At 39.1% G+C, this 22021-nt stretch overlaps 1 protein-coding gene across 2 annotated transcripts in view; it reads left to right on the forward strand.

Moving 5' to 3' along the window:
* The window catches only part of RABEP1 (rabaptin, RAB GTPase binding effector protein 1), a 49534-nt gene extending 27700 nt beyond the window's left edge, over positions 1-21834 (forward strand). The window contains exons 5-18 of one of the 2 annotated variants that reach the window (XM_068415528.1): positions 882-1001; positions 3875-4010; positions 4783-4961; positions 5911-6036; positions 6903-7370; positions 9398-9502; positions 10263-10379; positions 11650-11748; positions 13130-13270; positions 13992-14181; positions 14438-14493; positions 14793-14891; positions 15696-15812; positions 17721-21834. In XM_068415528.1, the coding sequence (XP_068271629.1) occupies positions 882-1001; positions 3875-4010; positions 4783-4961; positions 5911-6036; positions 6903-7370; positions 9398-9502; positions 10263-10379; positions 11650-11748; positions 13130-13270; positions 13992-14181; positions 14438-14493; positions 14793-14891; positions 15696-15812; positions 17721-17822 (2055 nt within the window). In that variant the 3' untranslated portion in view covers positions 17823-21834. The remainder of the gene's footprint in view (positions 1-881; positions 1002-3874; positions 4011-4782; positions 4962-5910; positions 6037-6902; positions 7371-9397; positions 9503-10262; positions 10380-11649; positions 11749-13129; positions 13271-13991; positions 14182-14437; positions 14494-14792; positions 14892-15695; positions 15813-17720) is intronic. The other variant, XM_068415530.1, reaches the window with a different exon arrangement.
* The last annotated feature ends 187 nt before the right edge of the window (positions 21835-22021 follow it).

Here is a 22021-nt window from a genome sequence, read left to right on the forward strand (position 1 = left end):
GCTGTTGTGGAGTCTATGGGAGCTGTTCCTTTCACTTGGAAAGTTTTTAGTGCATCCATGAAGGAAAGCCAGAGCATTTAAGGAATGGGGATGTCAGGGCACACTTTGACATGTACAATTCTGAATTTGAACACTGAACGCTATTTCACATTTTAATTCTCACTGTTTTTACCTGGCTCTTTCTCTCCTCTCACCCACCCGTATAGTCTTCTCATTCTGTTGTCCTGCTTTGATCTTTTCAGAACTACTTTTTGAAAAAATCATGAGGTTTTTGATAAATTGTCTGTATATAGTTTTGCAATATTTAGTACAGTAACACCAAAAGCTGATGCTACATCAGTGGTAATTTAACGTTGAAAAATGGTCTTCCAAAACAGAACAAAGCGACACTAGGCATTACTGTGCAGATCCTTTTTCTTTTAACTTCATGAGTAGGTAGATGAATGGCCAATAAATAACCCACCGTGCAGTTCTTGCATTACACTTTTTTTATATGTGCTGTGTGGCAGCAAGTTGCGGGACACTTAGGACTTTAATAACAGGAAAGTGTACATATTTTGAAATGCCTGATCCATAAATTTTCTCCTAAGTATCAAGAGTGATAGATTTACTAACTTTTTCTTTAAAAACAGATATTCATGGCCTAATCCATACATGGATTTAAAATTTAACTGCCTTCTGTGCGTGGAGTAATATCAGCCTGTTGTCATAGAGATGACTGCTGAACTAAATAAATAGCAGTAAGATGAATATTGAAAGTGGAAGTTTAGTCAGCTATTTTTGTTGGCGTAGAAATTTTCTCCAAATGTCTCTGGTAATGGAAACTGTTGTGGTGAAAACTATGATAATGTGTTATTCATAATTTATTGTGTTAACTTCAGGCCCAGGAAGATGCCGAGAAGCTGCGTTCGGTTGTGATGCCTATGGAGAAAGAGATTGCAGCGCTAAAGGAGAAATTGACAGGAGCTGAAGAAAAAATAAAAGAGTTAGAAGCATCAAAGGTGAGGTGGAGCTGTAACTGTGTCCTGATTTCTGTCTTGCATCATGCTAGTTTGATGCAGATAAGTCAAATTATGTAAGAGAGAAAAAGGTGTATTGTGAAACTCTTCATGTGCGATACATCTTTTCTGCTGTAGCTCAAATAACATATTCAGCCTGTATATGTTTTCCCATCTTTCTGTTTTGAGGGTTGTGTTACGTGTGTGTATGTGTGTCATCTGTGCTTAGCTTTAAATTGCATGGCTTCGGGTCTACTAGTAACGAAAAAGCTCCAGAAAAATAGCTGCTTTGCGCCATTGCAACAGCCTGGCCTTTAGATTACTGTCGTGCTTGCAGCCCCAGGAAGATTTGCATTTGGCAGAATTCTTTTAATCTATTTCCATCCAGCATCTGCTATATTTCACTTTCTAGTCCTGGGCATAAAACTGAGGCAATATCACCAGAACTTTTATATCTTAAAATTTAAGCAAAGCTCAGATTTATAGAAAGGGATACTGGTCATGGCTGCCAAGAAATCAATGTAGGTGATTTATCTAGCATTCCTGTATTCTTCAGATATGTCACAACCCCTATTGAACTTTCTCATCAGTTGTGAAGGGTAAATAATATCTACATCACTGTAAGATAGTTGCATTTAGTGTACTCTTTTATACAGAAATCAAGATGTCTTCTGTAACAAATATTTTATCTTGAAAGTCAAATAGGCTGAAATTGCAAAGTTACTTACCATATGGATGTTTTTAAGATGTACAAATAAATACTTTCCTTGTCTTCTGGGTTACTTGCATTCTCATTTAAATAGATGATCATCACTTGTTGGAATTATTTCTCTTTTTTTTTAATATTTTTTTTGTTTGTTTTTTTCCCTTTTATTCCAACTTGGCGGTCTGTTTGAGATTTGGGAGAACAGTGTAATTTGTTTAATGGTCTAAATTTTACTAGCTTGAGAGTCCGTGCTTGAGTGTTTTCCTTCTTCATAGATTCTTTGTGCTTTATATGTGAAATTTTTGAGACTGAAATGTTCCTAGCAATAATAGTTCTCCGGGTAGTACTGCTTTTTCTCTTAATGCAAATCCTTTTCATTGCCACGGTGAATTTGAGGAAGATGAGGAAATGTGAACCTTCTCTTCTTGCTTGCTCTCAATATGCTTTTTTTTTCCTTATGTTTTATCTTCTTTTCTGAAGAGTAGTCTAGAACTTTTCTTAGTTCTGGTTATAATTTGGTGAATTGGGTTATAAAAATCATAGGTCATTCTTGTCTCCCTCTTTCCTTACAGGCAAGGCTTAAGTAAAATTGATAGTGTTTCAGGACCAGGAGTTGTGTTGGTTCTCTGTCAGACCTCTGAAATCTGAGCATGTCGTTCTATGGGATGAGTAAAACACAAGCACACCTCTTGGAAAAAAAGAGAATAATCACTTTATCCATGTTTCTAGATTATTGGGGGGTTGTTTTTAAAGATGTAAAGAAAATAAAGAAAATAACTTAGGCCCTTAATTCTTACCTGTGGTCAATTCCACTTCATTATTCCTTCTGTCCAAAGTTGCTGATAGTCCTTTTTAGCTTAATGGGGAAGAGTTGCTGTTTTGTATCTAGCAAGGAGATGTTTAAGCACAAACTTAGGAAGTTGTCAAAGTACTTTAATCTACGGCGCTATAAAAATGCAAGGTATTATTTACATGATATGTATTGCTAGATGGGTATGAGGAGTGATGTGCAGAATGAGCGGTGTATTTGGCTTCTCTGTTGGTCATGATGAAATCCCTCAGATCTGCTCGAGTCACGTCATTTTGTTTTTCAGTGTCAACTGTTTAGCTGGATTAGTGAAACAATGCGTTTCTTTTATCCCCCCCGCCAAGGGCTAGTCTCTCCATTTCGCAGGCTAAAAGACTAGCAGATAGAAGACTTGGTATCCTTGGGCAGGAGAAGCTGTCCCCACCATCAATGGCAAGTTAAAGCCAAAGGGCTATCTTGAACTCTGAGTTGGTGTCTGTGGCTCTTGTATTGTGTTGAGGAAGACAAGCAGCAGCTCTGTGGAGCCAGTTAGGAATTGCCTGAAGCTTGTGTTTCTTTTAAAATAAAAACTCCTGTGATTCCTGACTCAGCAAGCCATAGAACTGAATAGTCCCATAAAGAAATCTTTCAACCCATTCCTTGCTCCAAGATGGGATCCATTTCTACAAGCATCATGTTTGACAGATGTTTATGTAACCCTATCTTAAAAGGTTCTCACCGGATTCTCCAATCTCTGCAGGACATTCATTCCAGCTCTTTGTTAGCTTTGCTATTTAAAAAACAAAAAAGAAGAAAAAAATCCTAATATATTTCTTCAGTCTTTGTTGAGGTAATTGTTTTCCATTGACAGATTTTTCCTTTCTTTTTGCAGCAGTCTTTCACAGGTTCGAATGTTTTTTTTTCTTGTCCGTCCCCAGGTTTTCTCTCTTCTTAGGTTTACCATCTCTGGTTTAGTTCCAGCTTGCCTCATAGTCATGTTTTCTGACTACTATTATCACTATTTTGAACTGTCTCCACATCCTACTTAGTTGTTGGCTTATCAGCACTGATTAAAAGATTGCTTCATTGTTTGCTCTTCTTAGATATTTGCCTCTTTACCACCTTTGTGCTCAGTGCTGCTGCTGTTGTGATCCAGCTGTTATAACTGTGATATACTGATATGTTTGACTTTAGCAGAATTTTAATGAGTAATTTATTCAGAAATAAATACTTGAATATTTGTGATTTCTAGAAATAAACTTATCTTTCAGCACCTTAGGACCTATACGTTACCCAAACAGGCGACACTATAACTTCTAACAAAAAGGAAATGCCTGAGAGTGTTCCCCCAATGAGATGGTAGATTTCCCTCTTTTTATTCAGGTTAAAGAACTGAACCATTACTTGGAAGCTGAGAAGTCATGTAGGACAGACTTAGAGATGTACGTGGCTGTTCTTAACACGCAAAAATCAGTCCTGCAAGAAGATGCAGAGAAATTGCGGAAAGAGCTGCATGAAGGTACTTATCTAATAACAACCCTTTTGACTCTTTTACACTAGGGATGCAAAAACCAACATAGCTGTTAATTCTTTTCTGATTTCTTATTTGAATGGGATTTAAAGTATTTGTGGGGGGAGGTAGCAGTACTTTTAAATGTGAAAGCCCTTAAAATGTTTACAGAAGAGTTGAATGTGGAGGTTTTTTTATGACAGAGAAAAATAACAGAGCTATTAATTCTCTGGAGGGATGCTATTGAATTTCTGCTAAGTTCTTATAGTATTGCAAACTTCCTTCTTATTGAAGTGATTTTACTGGCGTCTTTTATTTGTGTACAATTATGAGCATTATTTCTGTAATGTATTGATATGTCTCCCTGAGGTATGTCAATTCTGAATGCCTGGTGGTGAAATGGATGTGTAAATGTACATGCATGGCAGTACAGGATTGCTGTAGGAGAATGAAAAATGGAACCTTCTGTTGAAATAAATAGGGATGTAGAAGACAGTCTTTTGAAGCCAGCACTAAAAAAAAATAAACTATTAGAATTCATTAATGAAATTAAGGTGTTAGTCTTCTAGTTGGGAAATCTTAAACAGTCAGTAATACATCCCTAATCACAAGCCAAGTTTGGGAATTAAGAAAATGTCTTATTTTATCCTAAATAGTTGTTGAACAAAGCCTGACTGTTCTCAATTAGAACAGTAATTACTTTTATTAATGAAAATGCTTCTCTTTGGAAAAGAGGTTAAAAAAATTCTGGTTCAAAATGACTCTTTCTGTTTTTGAACAGTCTGCCATCTCCTAGAGCAAGAGCGACAACAGCACAACCAGTTGAAACACACATGGCAAAAAGCCAATGACCAGTTCTTGGAGTCTCAGCGTTTGCTGATGAGGGACATGCAACGTATGGAAATTGTTCTGACCTCTGAGCAGCTCCGACAAGTTGAAGAACTGAAAAAAAAGGATCAGGTTACTTGCTGCTTTCCTCTTTTTTAAAATACTCTAGATTTAATGTGGTATAACGGGTATGGAAATCACATGTTGGAGACAAGGTATTTAAGTGTGTTAGTATTTCAAAAAATGATAGCTGACAGTTTTAATAGAAATTCTCCATTTGAATGACGGCCAACAGTTATAACAGAAACTCTCAATTTCTGTGAATATTTTAATATTAACGTATATAGTAACTTTAGAAATATTGTTGCCAATATTGTTAAATGAAGAGGTAACAATATCCAGAAGTTAATCTTGGAGGAAGAAACAGTGATCTATGAGGCAGAACTTCTGGGTTAAGGATGTTAGGGTAGCAAGTTTCACTTCTTTCTAGGCTTTTCCAACACAGTGCCTAGCTCAGGCATAAATTAAGAGCTTCATTTTAAATTAGCTTATGCAAGTGATTGTGTACATGCTTTATGACTTGGTGTTCAATGATGTCTTTCGATTCTTTTTCCGTATGTTATATTCCACTGTTTAGAGTTATCAAGGCACTTGTTTTCACCTTTTGTTTTAAAGTTCATGCTTGTAAAATCCTGTTAATGGGGCCATTAGTGAGGCAAATGTGTTATCAGGTTCTATACCATAGCCAGTGTAACTGCTATTTTTGTTACTTATTTGGTAATTCCTATAATAAGAATTTTGATCTAGGTAATATGTTCTTTGAATAAAATTATTCAAGAACATGAATTGGCCACTAAGCTTGAAAAGTAAGTTCTCATTTAAGTCAGTTTGGGTGCCTTGTGAAGTGAACACTAGATTTTTAACCAAAAGAATCCTTGTGTGATAAATACTGGGGTTTTAACCAAAATAATCTTTTCCGGTGCCGCCTTTGTAGCATAGTTTATCATGAAAGCTAATGTCATGACTACTACAGCAAAACTGAATCCCGCTTACGTGTTCTATATCAACCACTGATTTCTAGGAAGAAGATGATCAGCAAAGGCTTAGCAAGAGAAAGGAGCAGAAGCAAAAAGATTCAGATGATGAAACAAAAGCTTCATCTTCTCTAGCCCATGAGGAAACCCTTGCCCAGCTCTCTAGTGAAGAGGTAAAACAATTGGATGGCTCAAAGCAACTTTGAGCACTCGTGCTTTCCTCAGGGTGTTGATTACCAATACAAACGCAGACTTAGTGCCCTTTATTCTGTGTAGCTTATACTTCTTATTAAGCAATGAAAAATCTTTGGAGCTGCACTTGAATGTATACATTCTAATAAAGGTTGGAAGACAATACTTTACAATCCTGAGAGATGCTGTTAAAAACCGTAATTTACCTCTTGCATTCTGAATGTTAATTGCTGTTAAATTCTCTTGGGATTCATAGCCACATTCTAACACACCTGAATGTTCAGAATTAAACCAATTATATCTGAACACTGAGCTTTCACTCAAAGCAGAAGAAAAAAATAGAAGAATATTCACTTGTCAATATAGAGTAGATTTTAAGTATATAATTCTCTGTTTATTTTTATGTTAAAGTTTTTTGTTTTACAAAAGACTTCTGAATTTACTTGTGGAAGTGGAATATTTGCTTTCCATTGTGTAGATTATAGTTCTAGAAGTGATATTGCAAGTATATCTTTGTAGTGGAAGAAGCACTTTGTTTCAAATGTTGGAATAAGTAAGGTGACTGTGTCCTTGCTTGTCTGGCAGGAACACAGATTCTTACAAAAGCACTCTGTTCACAGAAGACTCTCTTTTTCGCTTGTGTGTTTGTTTTGGTTTTTAATTCTAGCTGGTACATTTCAGTTCTCTATCTTCTGCCTGCCATCTTAAGTTTAGTGATCAGATGTTCTTGCCAAAGCCAATTTAAACTTGCCTTTACCATGTCTGATAATTAGTGTCCAGCATTCCTCTTGTACCATGCTTCTAGAATGGAGTATATAATTTTTTCTTCCTTGTTTTTCAATTCCAGGTGCATGTAAATAGCACCCATGGCTCAGTCCATTCCTTGGATGCTGACTTGCTTCTTTCTTCTGGTGAATCTTTCAATAAATCGGATAATGATATGTTTAAAGATGGACTACGGAGAGCACAGTCAACAGACAGTCTGGGGACATCTGGATCTTTACAGTCCAAAGCTTTAGGATACAACAACAAAGCAAAATCTGCTGGGAACCTGGATGAGACAGATTTTGGACCACTTGTTGGAGCAGATTCAGTGTCTGAGAACTTTGATACAGCTTCCCTTGGGTCTCTGCAAATGCCGAGTGGTTTCATGTTAACCAAAGATCAGGAAAAAGCAATCAAAGCAATGACACCAGAGCAAGAAGAGACTGCTTCACTTCTTTCCAGCGTTACACAAGGGGTAGAAAGTGCTTATGTATCTCCTAGTGGTTACCGCTTGGTTAGCGAGACAGAGTGGAACCTACTGCAGAAGGAGGTGAGTACCCACTGCGTGCCTCTGCCGTGACCACTGCCTGCATGACAGGCTGCCTGCGCGTTGTGGGCTGTCTGCTAGGTGAAAGCTCTTCCTAATTTGCTTTACACGGAGTCAGGTGCAGAAGGAAATAGGTAGCATCGTATGTAGCTGTTCACTTTTTGCTCTTGGAATACTTCTGTAGGTAAAGCACATCTGATGTAAACCATATTGGCTGACTCTGTGGGAAAGTCAGCTGTACTAAATACAGGGTATTTTTCACTTAGGGGGGGGTCTGGCAGAGGTAGCTGTTGATCTCCCCAATATGTGAGAGGGTGGAAAAAGATGGAAGAACTCAAAGAAAAGGAGAAAATGAGAAGCTAAGGAAAGGACATTATAGTGCAACTGGGGGTGACTAGGAAAGTGCAAAGATTAACAAAAGGAGCAGAGCCAACAGTGCTGTTCTGTATGCCAAGGAGTTTTACTGAGAATTGTGCATGGAGTGCAGTTTAGAGATGAGCAGCCAAGATACACATAACACACAAAGCTACCACAAAGGAAGCTTCAGAAAATTCTTGGGGACTTGCATCATCAGAAACCAATTTCTGGGAGCGACAAGCAGCAGATTAGACTTAACACTGTGGCAGTTTCAGTGTGGGTGACCAAGGAAGTTGCTGCTCCTGGGTGTTCTGCCTGTCAGTTTTTCAGCAGCTTTATTTGATGCCAGTTCAAAGCTTGCATTTGGTTTATTGCTGAAAAGAGGTGTATTGTGAGGCCCCTGTGGTTACTTTTCAGAAGAAGAGAGGCCAAGGAGCAACACTTTGGGGGAAGAAAAGGGGAAGGGGGAGATAACAATCCATAATGGGTGAAAAGGAAGACAAGATGGGGGCGGAAAAAAAGGAATGTAAAAACGCAGTGAAAGAGAAGAGGCTAGGGAAAGGACAGATGAAATGAAGAACTAGTGATATTTTCTTCCCTCAACTTGTTGGAATTCAACTTACCTACAAATCATTACTTAGGACGTCTCTCCAAACCTATTGTAAAGTTGCTACTTTTCATGTTGCTGTTAATTTGTAATATCTGTAGAAATTACAGCGTTGTGATCTCAGAGCTGAGTTAAATCCTCTACTCTTGAGTATTTCCTTGCCCTGTTAACATTTGGATGACATTTTACTCCAGCCCTTTCTCAGAATTCGCAAAAGAAATGCACTGCTTCCCACGTGATTCTGGAGGCAGGAGTAAAGGCAGGGTGTGTGAATGCCACTCTGTGTGGGTGGGACATGGAGCAGCAAATACACATTTTCAGCTCAAACCTGACTGGCAGCTTTGATAAAACTTCCCTTTGTCCCCTTGGCCAAAACTATGACAATTTCAAAATGACAACTGATTTACTCTTTGTTTCCCCCCCCCCATCTGCGTGTCTTCTACTTTATTGTTTCCCAATTGTTCTTTTAGCAGATTATTCAGTCTCTGATACTGAGCAGAGCTGGAGGAGGGTAATAAAAAGTAAATAAAGTTACAGGAGGAAAAAGATTTAAGGAAGTCCTAACCTGATGAACTGACTTTCTTTTTAATTGGTTTGTGTTGATTTAAAAAACAAACAAACAAACAAAACCACCCCAAACACACACACAAAAAACCCAAACCAGGTAGTATTGTGTTTATAATTTGGTTTGTAATACCAAATAATTGCATGAAAAAATGCTGTGGTCTGTTGAAAGCTTTTCTCTGAGATGTCTGTTTCTATACAGGTGGTTAAGTAATATATTTCAGAAGGACACACTGAATGACTTGATGAACTCTTGTGTGCCATGGCTTATTGCTTTTGTGCTAATAGTGGGACATGTGCCAGGAAAGGCTGATATCCTGCAGCCGCTTTACATTATCCTTTACTTTTAGAGAAACTTAATCTTGCCATTACATGATTCTGCCACTGTCTTTTATCCGTCATATTTTGTGATCACACAACACACCTGAGAGTATGTAGCACTCCTGCATTCCTTGAAGAATTTTATGGCCTTTATGGCAGCTGATAACTCTGTGTTCTCCAGGTGCAGAATGCAGGGAACAAGCTGGGTAGACGCTGTGATATGTGCTCGAATTATGAGAAGCAGTTGCAAGGTATCCAGATTCAGGAAGCTGAGACAAGAGACCAGGTGGGATTTCTCTTCAAGCTTTAGCAAGCCTTTTGCAGTTGTTCATACTATTAAGGTTGCAACAGTGAACTATCTGCTGTTTTATTCATTGTTTTTAATTGAACAATGGCAGCATACTTAAAATCTGGATCTTCTGACGTTTTATTGACATAACCTGATTTGTTACTGTTATGCAGTCATGAGTACCACATATACCTATTTCTTAAGGATTCACCTTGGAGAACCACTTTATCCTGTGCTATAAGACCACGCAGTAAAGGCACTGTTCTATAAAAAGTGTTGTGCTCATTCTGAAGTCAGTATCTTTCATAATTTATATTCTAAAATGCTTTTATGCATTAAATTCTATTATCTTTGGAACTGCAAGAATTGTTAAGAGCGAAGGAAAAATTAGAGGACCTCATCCTAGCAGCATAAAATGACTGTAAAGTATTGGAGGATGTTTGTTTCCTGCCATATACTGAAGAACAACTTTCAGATGGGTACGGAAAGCATGAGTCACATTCTGCTTTGAAATAAGTGATTGAAGTCATTACGTGGCGATAGTCCAGTGCAGTTTGATGTCCCATGTTTCCTTATAGGTATAATCTGTGCTGCAGGGTGTTTCAGAAGAACAGTAAAGGAACTTCTGGGTAGCATAGGGTTTTGAGGGATTTGTTTTGTGGTTTGAGGGTGCAATGGGGCAGGTTATATTTGTGTTCAGGAAATAAAAGCTCCCCAAAAGAATGGAAAATTAAATTATTTTGTTGTAACAACACAGGTGAAAAAGCTGCAGGTGATGCTGAGACAGGCTAATGACCAGCTGGAAAAGACAATGAAAGACAAACAGGAACTGGAGGACTACATGAAACAAAGTGCTGAAGACTCCTCTAATCAGGTACAAGCATTTTGTAATCAAGATGGTAGGAATGATGAAATGTTATTCAAAAGTATGTAACAAGAACTCATCTTCTGTTAGATATGGATGGACTACCTGCTGTAGATGCAGCAAAAATGAGACTTTCTAGGGTTAGTTATGCTCCACCTGAGTCTGCCACAGTTTCTAGATAAGTCTGACATGTCTCTAATATCATGTTAAACAGTTTTGGCCCTAAAGTTTTGTTTCTAATCTTGAAATCCATTACAGAGATGATAATTGGAATTTGAGTTTTGAAGTGACCTATGGGTGAAATCACCCAAACATGCAAAAGTAGCCCTGTGTTCCTGGTCACTGTCCTTGTCAGTAGAAGAGTGGTACTATTCATACCATTTGCTCTCATCAATACTTGACACCCAGTTAACAGACTTGTGGTGAAGACATACAGTTAATGAGTAGCTGAGCAGGCAGTAACCGTAGTTGGTCCAAAATATGCACTGGACTTCTTTAAAATAATAGTCTGCTGAAAAGATTTTTCAATCTGAGATGTGTATATAACTCTCCTGGAACAACAGAGCCAAATAAGATGTGTGGTAGTCATAGCTTTAACAAAAAAAAGTCATCATCTTTGGCCTATTAAAGATTACAATATTAGGTAAATGCTGTGTACAAGACATTGAATTTACTTCACTTGAGCTGGAAGACTTTCTCTCTTCCATCCCACGCAGTATTTTCTTCTTACTGAGGAAGCAGTAGTCATCAGACAAAGTCTGTCTTAGATGACAGGAATATGTTTATATGTTTGTTCTTTTGGCTGTACCAGGGCACTGTTAATTAAGTAATGCTTAATCTTACTGTTAAGCATGTGTTGTTGTAGAATAACTTAATTGTAAAGTTTTTGAAGATTTATGCTTTCATTAAAAGGTACAAAAAATAACTTTAAGATAAAGAAAATGCTGAAAACTTAGGTAGTAACTCTGCAGTCTTCCTTCAGTGTCTCTGAACTGGCTTACATTCAAGTTTGATTAGAATTAACTGTTTGTTGTTTAGGGTTTAGAAAATAGAATATAAGTATATTATTGGTATAGAAGCACAGCACCTCTTCTTACTGACTGGAGCTGCATTACTGCTCTACTGAGTAGCGAATTAACAAAATGAACTTTGGTGGATTAGTTTAAAATTTCAAAGTATATATTAGTAATGATAACAGGCAAGCGAACTTCAATGCTTATTTCTTCTTCAAAATCTGTTTCGTGCTTTATATCTTTGTGTGGGTTTTCTTTTTTTTAAGATCTCTTTGCTTATGGCTAAATGTCAAAAGTCAGAGAACTTCCTCAGCGAACTGCAGCAGGCGTTTTCGCAAGCAAAGAGAAGTGTCCAGGAGCAAATGGTAAGCCAGCTTAAACCCAGAGGTCACTTGAACAGCACTGTTTGGGTAACCTTTGGAGCTCAGTGTGTTTGTGACAGACTTTGTCTTGCTGCCCGGCCAAGCTTGGCTGGAGAGAGCTGTGTGTCTTAACATAAAAAGATGCTGATCAAGTGAGCTCTGATAGCAGGTGCTGGGTTTGTAGGGTCAGTCTGTCATACTTTCTGTGTGTATGCACATTGATTAACATGGAGATCACTAGTCAACTTCTTTTCCCCCTTATTCTGAAGACAGAGTAGATTTTCTCAGGACAATTTTTTAGGATTCATCGCTAGTGAATATTTTCTTGAGTTTTGGAGATGAATGCTCAATGTTTAAATGTTTAAAATATCTGTCCTAACACTCGGGAAGAGGAAACTTACTTTTTTTTTTTTTAAACTATTTTGAACATCTTGTAGGAATTAAGGCAGAGAACAGGAATAGGACCTCATTTTCTAGGGCAGAACAAGGTCTAACTTCCTTAGAGCAATTCATTCACTTCTATAGTAGAATCAAGTCTCTTCTTTTTTCCTCCCTTGCACAGCATTGTGTGGACTAAGAGCATTCGTTCTCATGAATCCCAGTATCCCATTTCTGGGGTTTGGGATTGTCTCTAGGACATCAGGACGTTGCTTGCAGATGTGTTCTGGTTGATGATCTGCATGAGAGCATGCCTAATGGAGATGCAGAAGATTCAGAAAATGTATGGATCTGAATCTGCTTTTCATGCTATCCACCTATGATACAAAGAGCAGCTTCTGTCAGAGTTCAAGTCCTTATTTCCCTATACCGAAGCAATCATTCCTTTTAGAAAAGTTCACTGGATTTTTTTCTGTTGTAATGCAAGCAAAACTGTGTTTTCTTATCCTTTTTGTTCACAAGAGATCAGCTGTTTTCATCTTTTCCTCAAAAGACAGTGGGAGGCAGACACCTACCATTGAAAGTTTCAGGATGAATGTTCAAGGTTTTTGAATAACCTGACCTTACAGCTGAGTTGCCAAGTGATTCTAATAAACTTCACTGCCAGTTTCCCAAAACCACATGTGATTTCCTCCCCTGCCCCCCCTCCATGAGCACAGCTAGCTAATGGATAAGTACAGAGGAAAACTGGGAGACTTAACAGTGCTGTACTTGTCACCTGCTTCCTCCTGTCTGCCTGTACAATTAAGGTTGATCTTGCCTTTATTTCTGATGCATAGACCAGGCAAGAGAGAACTGATCATGCTGATCCACACAATCATTTTGTTGCCCATCTTTGCAAAGAGTATCAATTCACCAGGCTTTTGAAAGCAATGATAGTAAATGGGGCATGAAGAGATCTGAGCATGAGCCTAAGTGAGAATTTATGCTTTTCTTTGCATTGGAGGCTGTCCTGACACAGTCAAGGGAGCAGGTTTCTGAAGAGTTGGTGAGGCTGCAAAAAGATAATGAAAGTCTTCAAGGAAAACATAGCTTGCACGTGTCTTTACAGCAAGGCGAAGAGTTCGTTCTGCCAGAAGCAGCAGAGGTAAAACATTTTAAAATCGTTAACACAAATAATGCACGTGACTAGATGTCGCTGGAAGAATCTTTATCAAAAAGCTGACTCAAATAGCTCAATGAACAATAATCTGGATTTTAACCCCATAAGTCCGTGATGTACAAAATCAGCAGTCTTATCCCACTGTGCCATGGTGTGCTTCAGAGTATGGATAGATAGTAAAATGAGTTAACTATGGCCTGACAACTGCTCTGTTGTCAGTAGAGTGTGGGTTTATCCCAGTTCAGCTAGTTTAAGCTGTATTTTGCAACTGGGCACATAAGTGTTCAGTCATCATGGATCCTCTAATGTAGATATTGATTCAGTAAATTAAGCTAAGTCGGTCACTTTAATTTCTGTCCAGGCGTTAAGACTAGTAATAATCCTAAGCCTTGAATAATGATAAGCCTCGTCATCCTTTTCATGGCCACTCCCTTATGCTCAAGCATATCAAGCTTAAAAGCTTGTGGGGGGTGAAGGGCAGGGGGAGAGGGGTCATAAGCCTGTGGAGACGTGAATCTTTACACATTCTTCATTTACTATGGCCAACCAAACTGTTTGCAATTTTGTTTTAATACCTTGCTGGATGCAAGATCTGGTATGGTGGGGCAAACCTCAGGGTAGCATAACTTTGGCTTCTGTGCTGATAAATGTAGTACTGTGTGTATCTGAAGATCATAATACAAATCTTTGCTAATCATTGATTCAGGAGCTCCGTGAGCTGATTTTAAAATATCGCGAAGACATAATTAGCGTGCGGACAGCAGCAGATCACCTTGAGGAGAAACTTAAGGCGGAGATTTTGTTCTTAAAAGAACAGATTCAAGCTGAACAGTATTTGAAAGAAAATATAGAAGAAACTCTACAGCTGGAAATAGAGAATTGCAAAGAGGAAATAGGTGAGCAGGGGTAAAAGTCTCAAAATAGGAATATTAGAAATTAGTAAGATAAGTGAAGACTTGATTTTGTGATAAGTAGACTTATCTGAATTTTAAATACTGTCCCTTTTTGATAGCAATACACCAAAGCTGAAAACAAAAGTACAATTATTTATTTACCTTTGAGGTACCTTTGATGTAGCATGTGCTTAATTCTCCTTTAAACATCTGTAGAGGTTTTTTCTTGTATTTAAGCTTTAATATTCTTGTTTTTCAGCATCCATTTCTAGTTTAAAAGCTGAACTGGAAAGAATAAAAGTGGAAAAGGAACAGGTAAGGAGCTCTTTCACTGTGGGATTTGGGTCTTGGTGTGGTTTTTTTTTTTTTAAACAAAGAGAATAGGATTCCTTTTCTCTGCTAGTTCTATCAGTGACACTGTGTTGCTGTCTTTGACATCAACCTCTTCATATCAGAGATGTTATTTAGGTGTTTTCTGTGTCCTTAGGAGAGATTATTTAGGTGTATTCCTGAGGCCCAGGAAAGACACTTAGGTTATACTTCTGCATGGAGGGACTGTGAGAAATTGAAATGTTAGGAGTCTTAGTTAATACTTTTTTATTATTATAATATAGTTGGAAAGTTCTTCGCAGGAAAACCTGCAGCAGCTGGAGAGTCTGCAGGAAACAAAAAACACTCTAGAAGAACAGCTGAAGAAGGAGACAGCAGCAAAGGTAGCTATGATGTCTGAGTATGAAGTATGTAGGCATCTTTTATGGTGATCAAACTGTAGAGAGAGTGTATCGCTACATGAGAATGGAAAAGGAAGCTTTTGAACATTGATAAGATTCTGGCAGTAAAATAGTGTCCATTGGATGTGGTTTAAATCCTCATCCCAGTCACTTTGCACTTGTATTTGTAAAGCAGTGGATCTGAAATGCTGCTGACTTGAGTATCTCTTTTGGCTTGTCTTCCAACATTAGGCTTCAATAACATTTCTGCATGGAAAGCTTCCTGACTAACCAAACCTTGGTGTGAATGCTTTGATACTTTTGAATAAATGTCATTTTGTTGCTGCTGTAGGAAGGAGCCCAGCTTTGGCCCAGTCAGATTAATTAATTGTGATCTAACTTCTCCCTCTGTTTCTTGTTTTTCTTTGTCCCTTCCACCACAGACTTTTTTGACTAAAACTCGAGACAGCAAGATAGTTATATTTTCACCAGCAGATTACTGCCCTTCATCTATGGTCCATGTACCATTAAAACTCAGAAATCTGCTTTTTTATTTTGAGATTCTTGTACATAGTGCTGTTAAAAGACATGGGGCTTTTTCATGCTTTAACCAGTCTAATCATGAGAATGTTTGTCTGATGCAGTTAGGAAAATTGAGGTGTAAAAAGAGTGATTGGTTTAAATTTTTGCCAGGACTCTGAGAATAACCATGCTTCTTTGCTCTAGTATCATGCTTTAATCAGTTTATACCAGCTTCTCATTTTTTATTCAGTTTAAGCACAGCATAAAGAATCTCTCTCTCTTCAGGCAAACCTTGAACAGCTGGTATTTGAAGAGAAGAATAAAGCTCAGCGGTTGCAGACTGAATTAGATGTCAGTGAGCAAGTACAGAGAGATTTTGTAAAGCTTTCTCAGACGCTTCAGGTAAGGGAGGTGCAATCAGTTTGTAAGGTGCTGCTTTTGTTTCTTTACTTCTCCAGAGCTATGTAAAATAAGAAGTAGCAGTTGTAAATTGTCTTATGTTGGTATTTATGAACTATTTTTAAAGTTATTAGTATAATAAACTGATCAAGTATTCCTAGTATAATATTAATATTAAAGCCTATTGGGGATTTTATTCTGATGACTTGATTCCAACCAATACTCAACAGCAAAGATACACAATTATGGCGCTAAAAGGAACTGTAGCGAGCCATGAATGATGGTACCTTTAGACCCTAGCATTTCATTGTCCATCTCCTGATGTTTTTCCAGTATGTTACTTTTAATAGCAAATCATTAGGATGTAAATATTTGAGGACAAAGTAAGGAATTTGCACTGTTTGATCTGAATATATGAAATGGTTCTTCCTGTTACATTTACTGCTTTCTGTTTATACTGTCTTATCCTTGCTGTTGTCGCTGTTGCTATCCTTGTATTTCCTCCAAAAAGTGGAACCTGCGGTTGGCAGTGCCATACCAAGAGGTGGCTGAAGGAAGGAGTTTTGGCAGGGGTGTTCATCGAGGCTCATTCCAGTTTGTCAGGCTGATCTCTCTTCCTGTTAACTGTAGAGAACATGAAGGGACCTGCAGTTGTTGCGTTTGCAGGGTGACTGTCTCCTCAGGGAGCCAGGCTAGATTGGTCTCACCTTCAGTGTCTCTGTTTTTAGAATTTGCACCTGCCGTCACCTTCCAGCTTACTAGAAATCTTGCTCACAAATGAGGTATTGAATTTCAGCACTGTCTCCTTTGAGTTCTTGGCCAGTCTGCTTGGTGAAATTCAGCAGAATTAAAAATAGAATTTTTTTCAGTCAGGTGTCCAGGTTGATTTGGAAAACTAAAACAGGAATATAGGAGATTGTTTACTAGACAGAGTTTAGCTGGATGGACAATAGGGAATTGTCGTCTTTTGTTCTGGCTGTTTCTGGAGGAGTAGGTAGGACAAAGGAGACTATTGAATTGTCCTGGCTAGTGAAGTTGCTTCTTGCTTGTCATCCTCTTTTTTTTTTTTTTCTTTTAAGTACTACATGCACTGGTTTATGCAGTTCTTAGAGCAAAAACATACACACTGCTTTGAAGATGTGTGGCGCACTTCCAAAACTTGCAGGTAGCTTAGTAAGCCTTCAGTACTGAGCTCAGGAGGTGTTGTAGCTCTGTATTTGTGCTTTCTTTCTGCCCCTAAGCAGTTATTACACATCAGTTTCTCAGCAGTTAGTGTGTTCAATTTAAACAGTGGTTTGCACCATCTCCACCGTGCATAGTACAAGATCTGCTGCATAACATGAGATCACCATCAAATGAGGAGTTTGGTTTCTTGATAGCCAGTCAGGGTTATTTCCTTCCCTGACCTTGTTGGCGGAGAGCCTGGGTGAGTATGACTTGTGTGAGGTGTCCACTGGCCAAATTAGGTGTCAGCAATGGAGAGAAAGGGCTAAAAATCAATTAACCACTAGTTGCAAGTTTACAATTGAAAGCCCAGATCCTAACACAAAGAATGTGAAAGTTGGAATGTAAAAAAAAAAAAAAAAAAGGTTGCCTGGCCAGCATGGTGTTGGTTGCTGGTTATTAGGCAAAACATAGAGTGACGATGAAGGCTTGCTTGAGCCCCCCAGAAAGTGTCTTTTTATTGTAAAAACACAACTGCCTTATGTCTTCCTTCCCCCCATTCTTGGTTCTAAATTAAGCTTGAGCTCCTTCATGCCTTGCATTTTTCAGCCAATGATAATTTGCTGTCTCTTCTGCTTGCACAGGTAGTAGGGGTTGCTAACGCTGCCTGTTGGCTCAGTTCTGGTTATGGTTCCGTGGTCCCTTGGCATGTTTTACTAGTTCATTGTGTCTGTTGGCTTTCTGTAGGTGCAGCTGGAGCGGATCCGGCAGGCAGATTCCCTGGAGAGAATCCGTGCAATCCTGAATGACACAAAACTGACGGACATTAATCAGCTTCCTGAAACATGACACCCTGATGAGCGGGCTCCAAGGCTGCATTTGGGGTTTTTAACTCATCTTTATAGCAACATTAATTATTATTTAACTCTAACCGAAAGAGCAGAAGACAACAGAGGGGAGCAATGACTTAAGTTTTGTTTCTAGAGGGGAAAAAGGTTTCGTACTGGGCAGGAAGAGAGCACAAGGGTGACTTGCAGTGTAGGAAGGAGAATTTTCTAATGGAAACACTAATGAGTGCGGTGTTTCGTGTTCCACTGAGTGGGATCAGTCCTTACATTCTGAAAAACTTCCCCTCTTTCAGCCGACTTCGTAACCTAATATAGAGTTTTGGAACATTTACCCCCGTCTTTCCCTCTTTCCTTTCCCCCCTTTACTGTGATCAAAGTAGCTGCTGGAAACCATATTGTCCCTCCAAAACATTGAAGAGCAAAGTGGTTGAAGTTTTTCTGTTTGAATAGTCAGTAACAGTATTCAGCTAGCAGAGAGAATGAGGTGTAGAGTATGCTGTATGAATATTTTATATTAAAATATGACTTTATTAGCAGGACACTGGATATTGATCTTATTTCATAACTCAGTACTTTTTTTTTTTTTAATTTTTTTTTTAAACCATTGACTTTGTGTTGAAGAATCTGAATGCTGCTGAAATGTGGTGGACATGAGTGAGCTGTGTGTCTCCTGAACAGATAAATGCTAATCCAAAAAACATGAAAAATGTACTGAGAATTTAGCTCCTTGAAAATTTTTTGTTTAATTCTGATACTTCATGAAAAGCACAAGAAATGCACTGTTTTGTAATCTCTTTTCACAAATGTAATTTAGAATATGGAACTACAACTGGTTCTTTCTCATCTCTAAAGCTGAGCAGTACCTGCAATCCCTTCTCTGTGTTTATAAGTAAAAATCCTGTGCATTGTCTGAGCATTGGCATGGGGTTTTATGCAGGTCTGCTTTGCTCTGGTGGATGACAGCAGGTGTAAAGTTGCTGGCTTTCACTGGAAAGTGTCATGGGAAGGTGCTGAATGAAGCCGTAATAATATGCAAAACAGTGATTGCACTCTCGATCACAGAGCACAAATGCGCTGGAGCTGCATTATTCTCCTGGTTCAAGTTTGAAAGGTACAGTGCATCTCTTACAGTATGGTATTGTGGTATTGCTCCCATCTTTCTATAACTGTACATTGAAATTACATTATGTAACATGGCAGCAGAGGCAAGAAATTCTTGTGATCAATCGGGTGCTAGGTTTGGGTTTCTGGTTCTATAAATGTATGGCGGTAACATGGCCATTCCTCCTCCTCTTCCCCTTTTATTGGAGTTTCATGCACACAGTTGGATAGCAATGGTTTCATCTGCGGTTGCAGGGGTTGATAATACTGGTGGTACAAATTGAGTTCTTGAACAGGCCCCTGCTTACAACTCAATTAAAAGAAAGGAGGCTGAAGGAGCAGATCATTACTGCCCAAAATTTATAGCTTAGACTTTCCTCCATTGCTTATTGGTTTTTTCTTTATGTACTTGGTCATAGATCTGAAGATGATGAAGAAAACCAGAAGTGACAGAAAATGCTCCAGGCTGTAATGCACATGACTGTATTTTAAGTGCTTAAGTCTTATTTTTAGCAGTGTGTATCCTGCTACTAACATCAAGTTAGGACCAGTGGTTTTGAAGAGGAATGCCTTAAAAATAGCCAAAAAGCAGCATACAAGCTCAATTCTTTGTCACTCATTGAAGAACTAAAGCATTTTATTCACCCTAGCAATTAATTATTTTCATAATCCTGACACCCAAGAGCCATTTTTCCTACCTTAGTAATGACTAGACTAATAGATGGCAGAGTTGTCGTCTTCTTAAGATGACACTTAATTTCATTTAAAAGTGAAATTGAAATGTGGCTTAGGTTCTTTATTAATTGGCTAGTGGCAGATTTTGGGGTTTTAAATCTTTGTCAATATTTGCTGAACTGTGAGGTGACAGCAGCTGCCTCCTGATGCATAAATCCAATACCAGATATTTTGCATTTGGTTTTCCAGTGCTTAGGGTCCTGTTCTGTTGAATAAACTTTGGAGGAAAAAAAATAAAGGCTTTTCTTAGGAGCTGCAGAATGAAAAGCTTTTTCCTGTGTTCCCTTCCTTCCCAAAAACTAAATCTTCACTGATTACTGACACTTAACCTGGGCAGCAATGTTTAAGGAAGCCTGTTGTTGTATGGCAAAACGACAACAAATCCTACACCTCTCTTCAGCAAACTGAACGCTTGAGGAACTGCACCTGAAGACCTGTGCAGAAAAAGAGTTTTTGATTGAGTTTCTGGATTGGGCTCCTAGTGCAAGAGAGCAAGGAAAGCAGCTGTTAACGGCCCTTCGGCATCCCGTTCTCCGTGTGTGAGTGCCCGTTCTCAGCCCTGCCTTCCTCGCTGCTCTAAACCACCGCGGCCAGAGCTGACCATTTTAGATTGTTTCAAATAGTACAGGGCTGGTGTGGCTTTTCCTTTGTGTAATTTTACAAATTGTTGACATGGCTTTCTATAGGTGTGGTGTTGGCAGGTTGCAGATGGTGGCTGCAGGGTGTTTTTTCTGCAGTCCAAAGGGGAAGACAGGTGCGTGGGCAATCAGTTTGTGATCTTTCCTAGACGCAGTAACAAATACAGCAGTTGCCAAATGGAGTTCTGCATGTGTGTGTTTGTATGCATGCTTGTTTATTTTTCTCAGTGAACAGCGATGGCATGTTGGTCTAGTCAGAGCAGGCTGGAGGTGTATGTGGTAGAGCACGAAGGGGACCGAGATTAGAACTCACCTGCAAGGGCTGGTGCTGACTACTGGTTTCCTTGCTTTGAAATCAGGCACCGCACACATCAGTGAAGGAACTTCCTTGTGGTTTGGAGGGGAAGGGTACCCAGTTACTGCAGGGTCGTTCTCCTTTTTACCACCTTATTCCATCATGCACCTGAACACCTTTACTCCTGTTGAAGTACCAGCTGTGCCCTTTTTGGAGCTGGAACACAAGTGACCTTTTTCACCAGCTGATGCAACTTACGCTCATACCTTTTTAACAAGTTCTTATCTTTAAATTGGAAACGGAACTGTTCACGGAAGTGGTGGGAGATGTGCTCAGTCCCCACAGCTGTCCTGCTAACCCAGAGGGGCTGCCCCTCCTGGGGAAGGGAAGCGCAGCTTCAGAAGCAGTAACTCGAGCTTCCGCTGAACTTAAGAAACTTAAAGGGGCCTTTAAAAACAAAGCAGCGTGTGCCAAATTTGCAGAGCACATTTAAAAGACTGTAAATTAAGTGTAGTAAAAAGCTCTTGGTGTAGGTACTCGCTGGATGGCTTATGGTGGTATTGCTCATAAAACATCAGAAAACAAATGCTGTTCTCTCCAGTTCTTGGTGTTCTGGAGCTTGATTTGATGGGGGTGGTAGTAAGAGATTCCTAACAGGCACTGCTTCTAACTTGGCAAGTCAGCTACGCTACAGAGGGTGAGTGGATTACAGAAGTGGATTCTGTTCCCATAGACTGTAAGAGGGCCGAGGTCGAGTTTTGTACGCATTCCTATACTTGTATAGTCTTAATCTGTACAAAAAAGTGTTCTTGCAGCATGTCTGGTAACCCTGTTACCTAACGGGTCCTAACAGCCCTCCTTTCCTTATAGCTTGACTTTGGCACCTCTTCCTGTGCCCCTTTTGTAGCAGTGCAGTACTACTTTTCAAAACTGAGCTTGACCATGTCACCTTTTCTAAGGGCTGGGGGAAGAGGACAACAATTATTGTGCACTAAGGTTTGTCTACAGCAGATAAAGAATTGGCCTTTTACTGTCAAGACGGACTCCAGAGCCATCTTTTGATAAAGGCAAACTGAGTGTTTGGAAGTTAATACTGCATTCCAGTGACCCAAGCCATGGGTGTCCTGTGCAATTGTGGGTGTAGGATTCTGCTGTCTGCAGGATTCCCGTGTAACCGTGTGTTAACTGTATTGAAGGTGTGTCCTTTATGAAGAAAGTGTTCCAAATTAAAAAAAGCTGCTGAAGTGTGTGTGTACGCTTCTCTGGTCTTTCTACTCTGCCTTCTGCCACAGGCCTCCCCCCAGTAACCATGGACCAAGGGTAGGAGAAGTCTCCTGGAGTAAGCCCAGGGAGCTTTCTGAAGGAAGGAGCAATTCCCCCACTACTGAGCTAGCTGTGAGTATTACCCTGTAACATACTTCAGGTTTAAAA

Source organism: Nyctibius grandis, chromosome 18 (assembly GCF_013368605.1).
Source record: "Nyctibius grandis isolate bNycGra1 chromosome 18, bNycGra1.pri, whole genome shotgun sequence".
Lineage (NCBI taxonomy): Eukaryota > Metazoa > Chordata > Aves > Nyctibiiformes > Nyctibiidae > Nyctibius > Nyctibius grandis.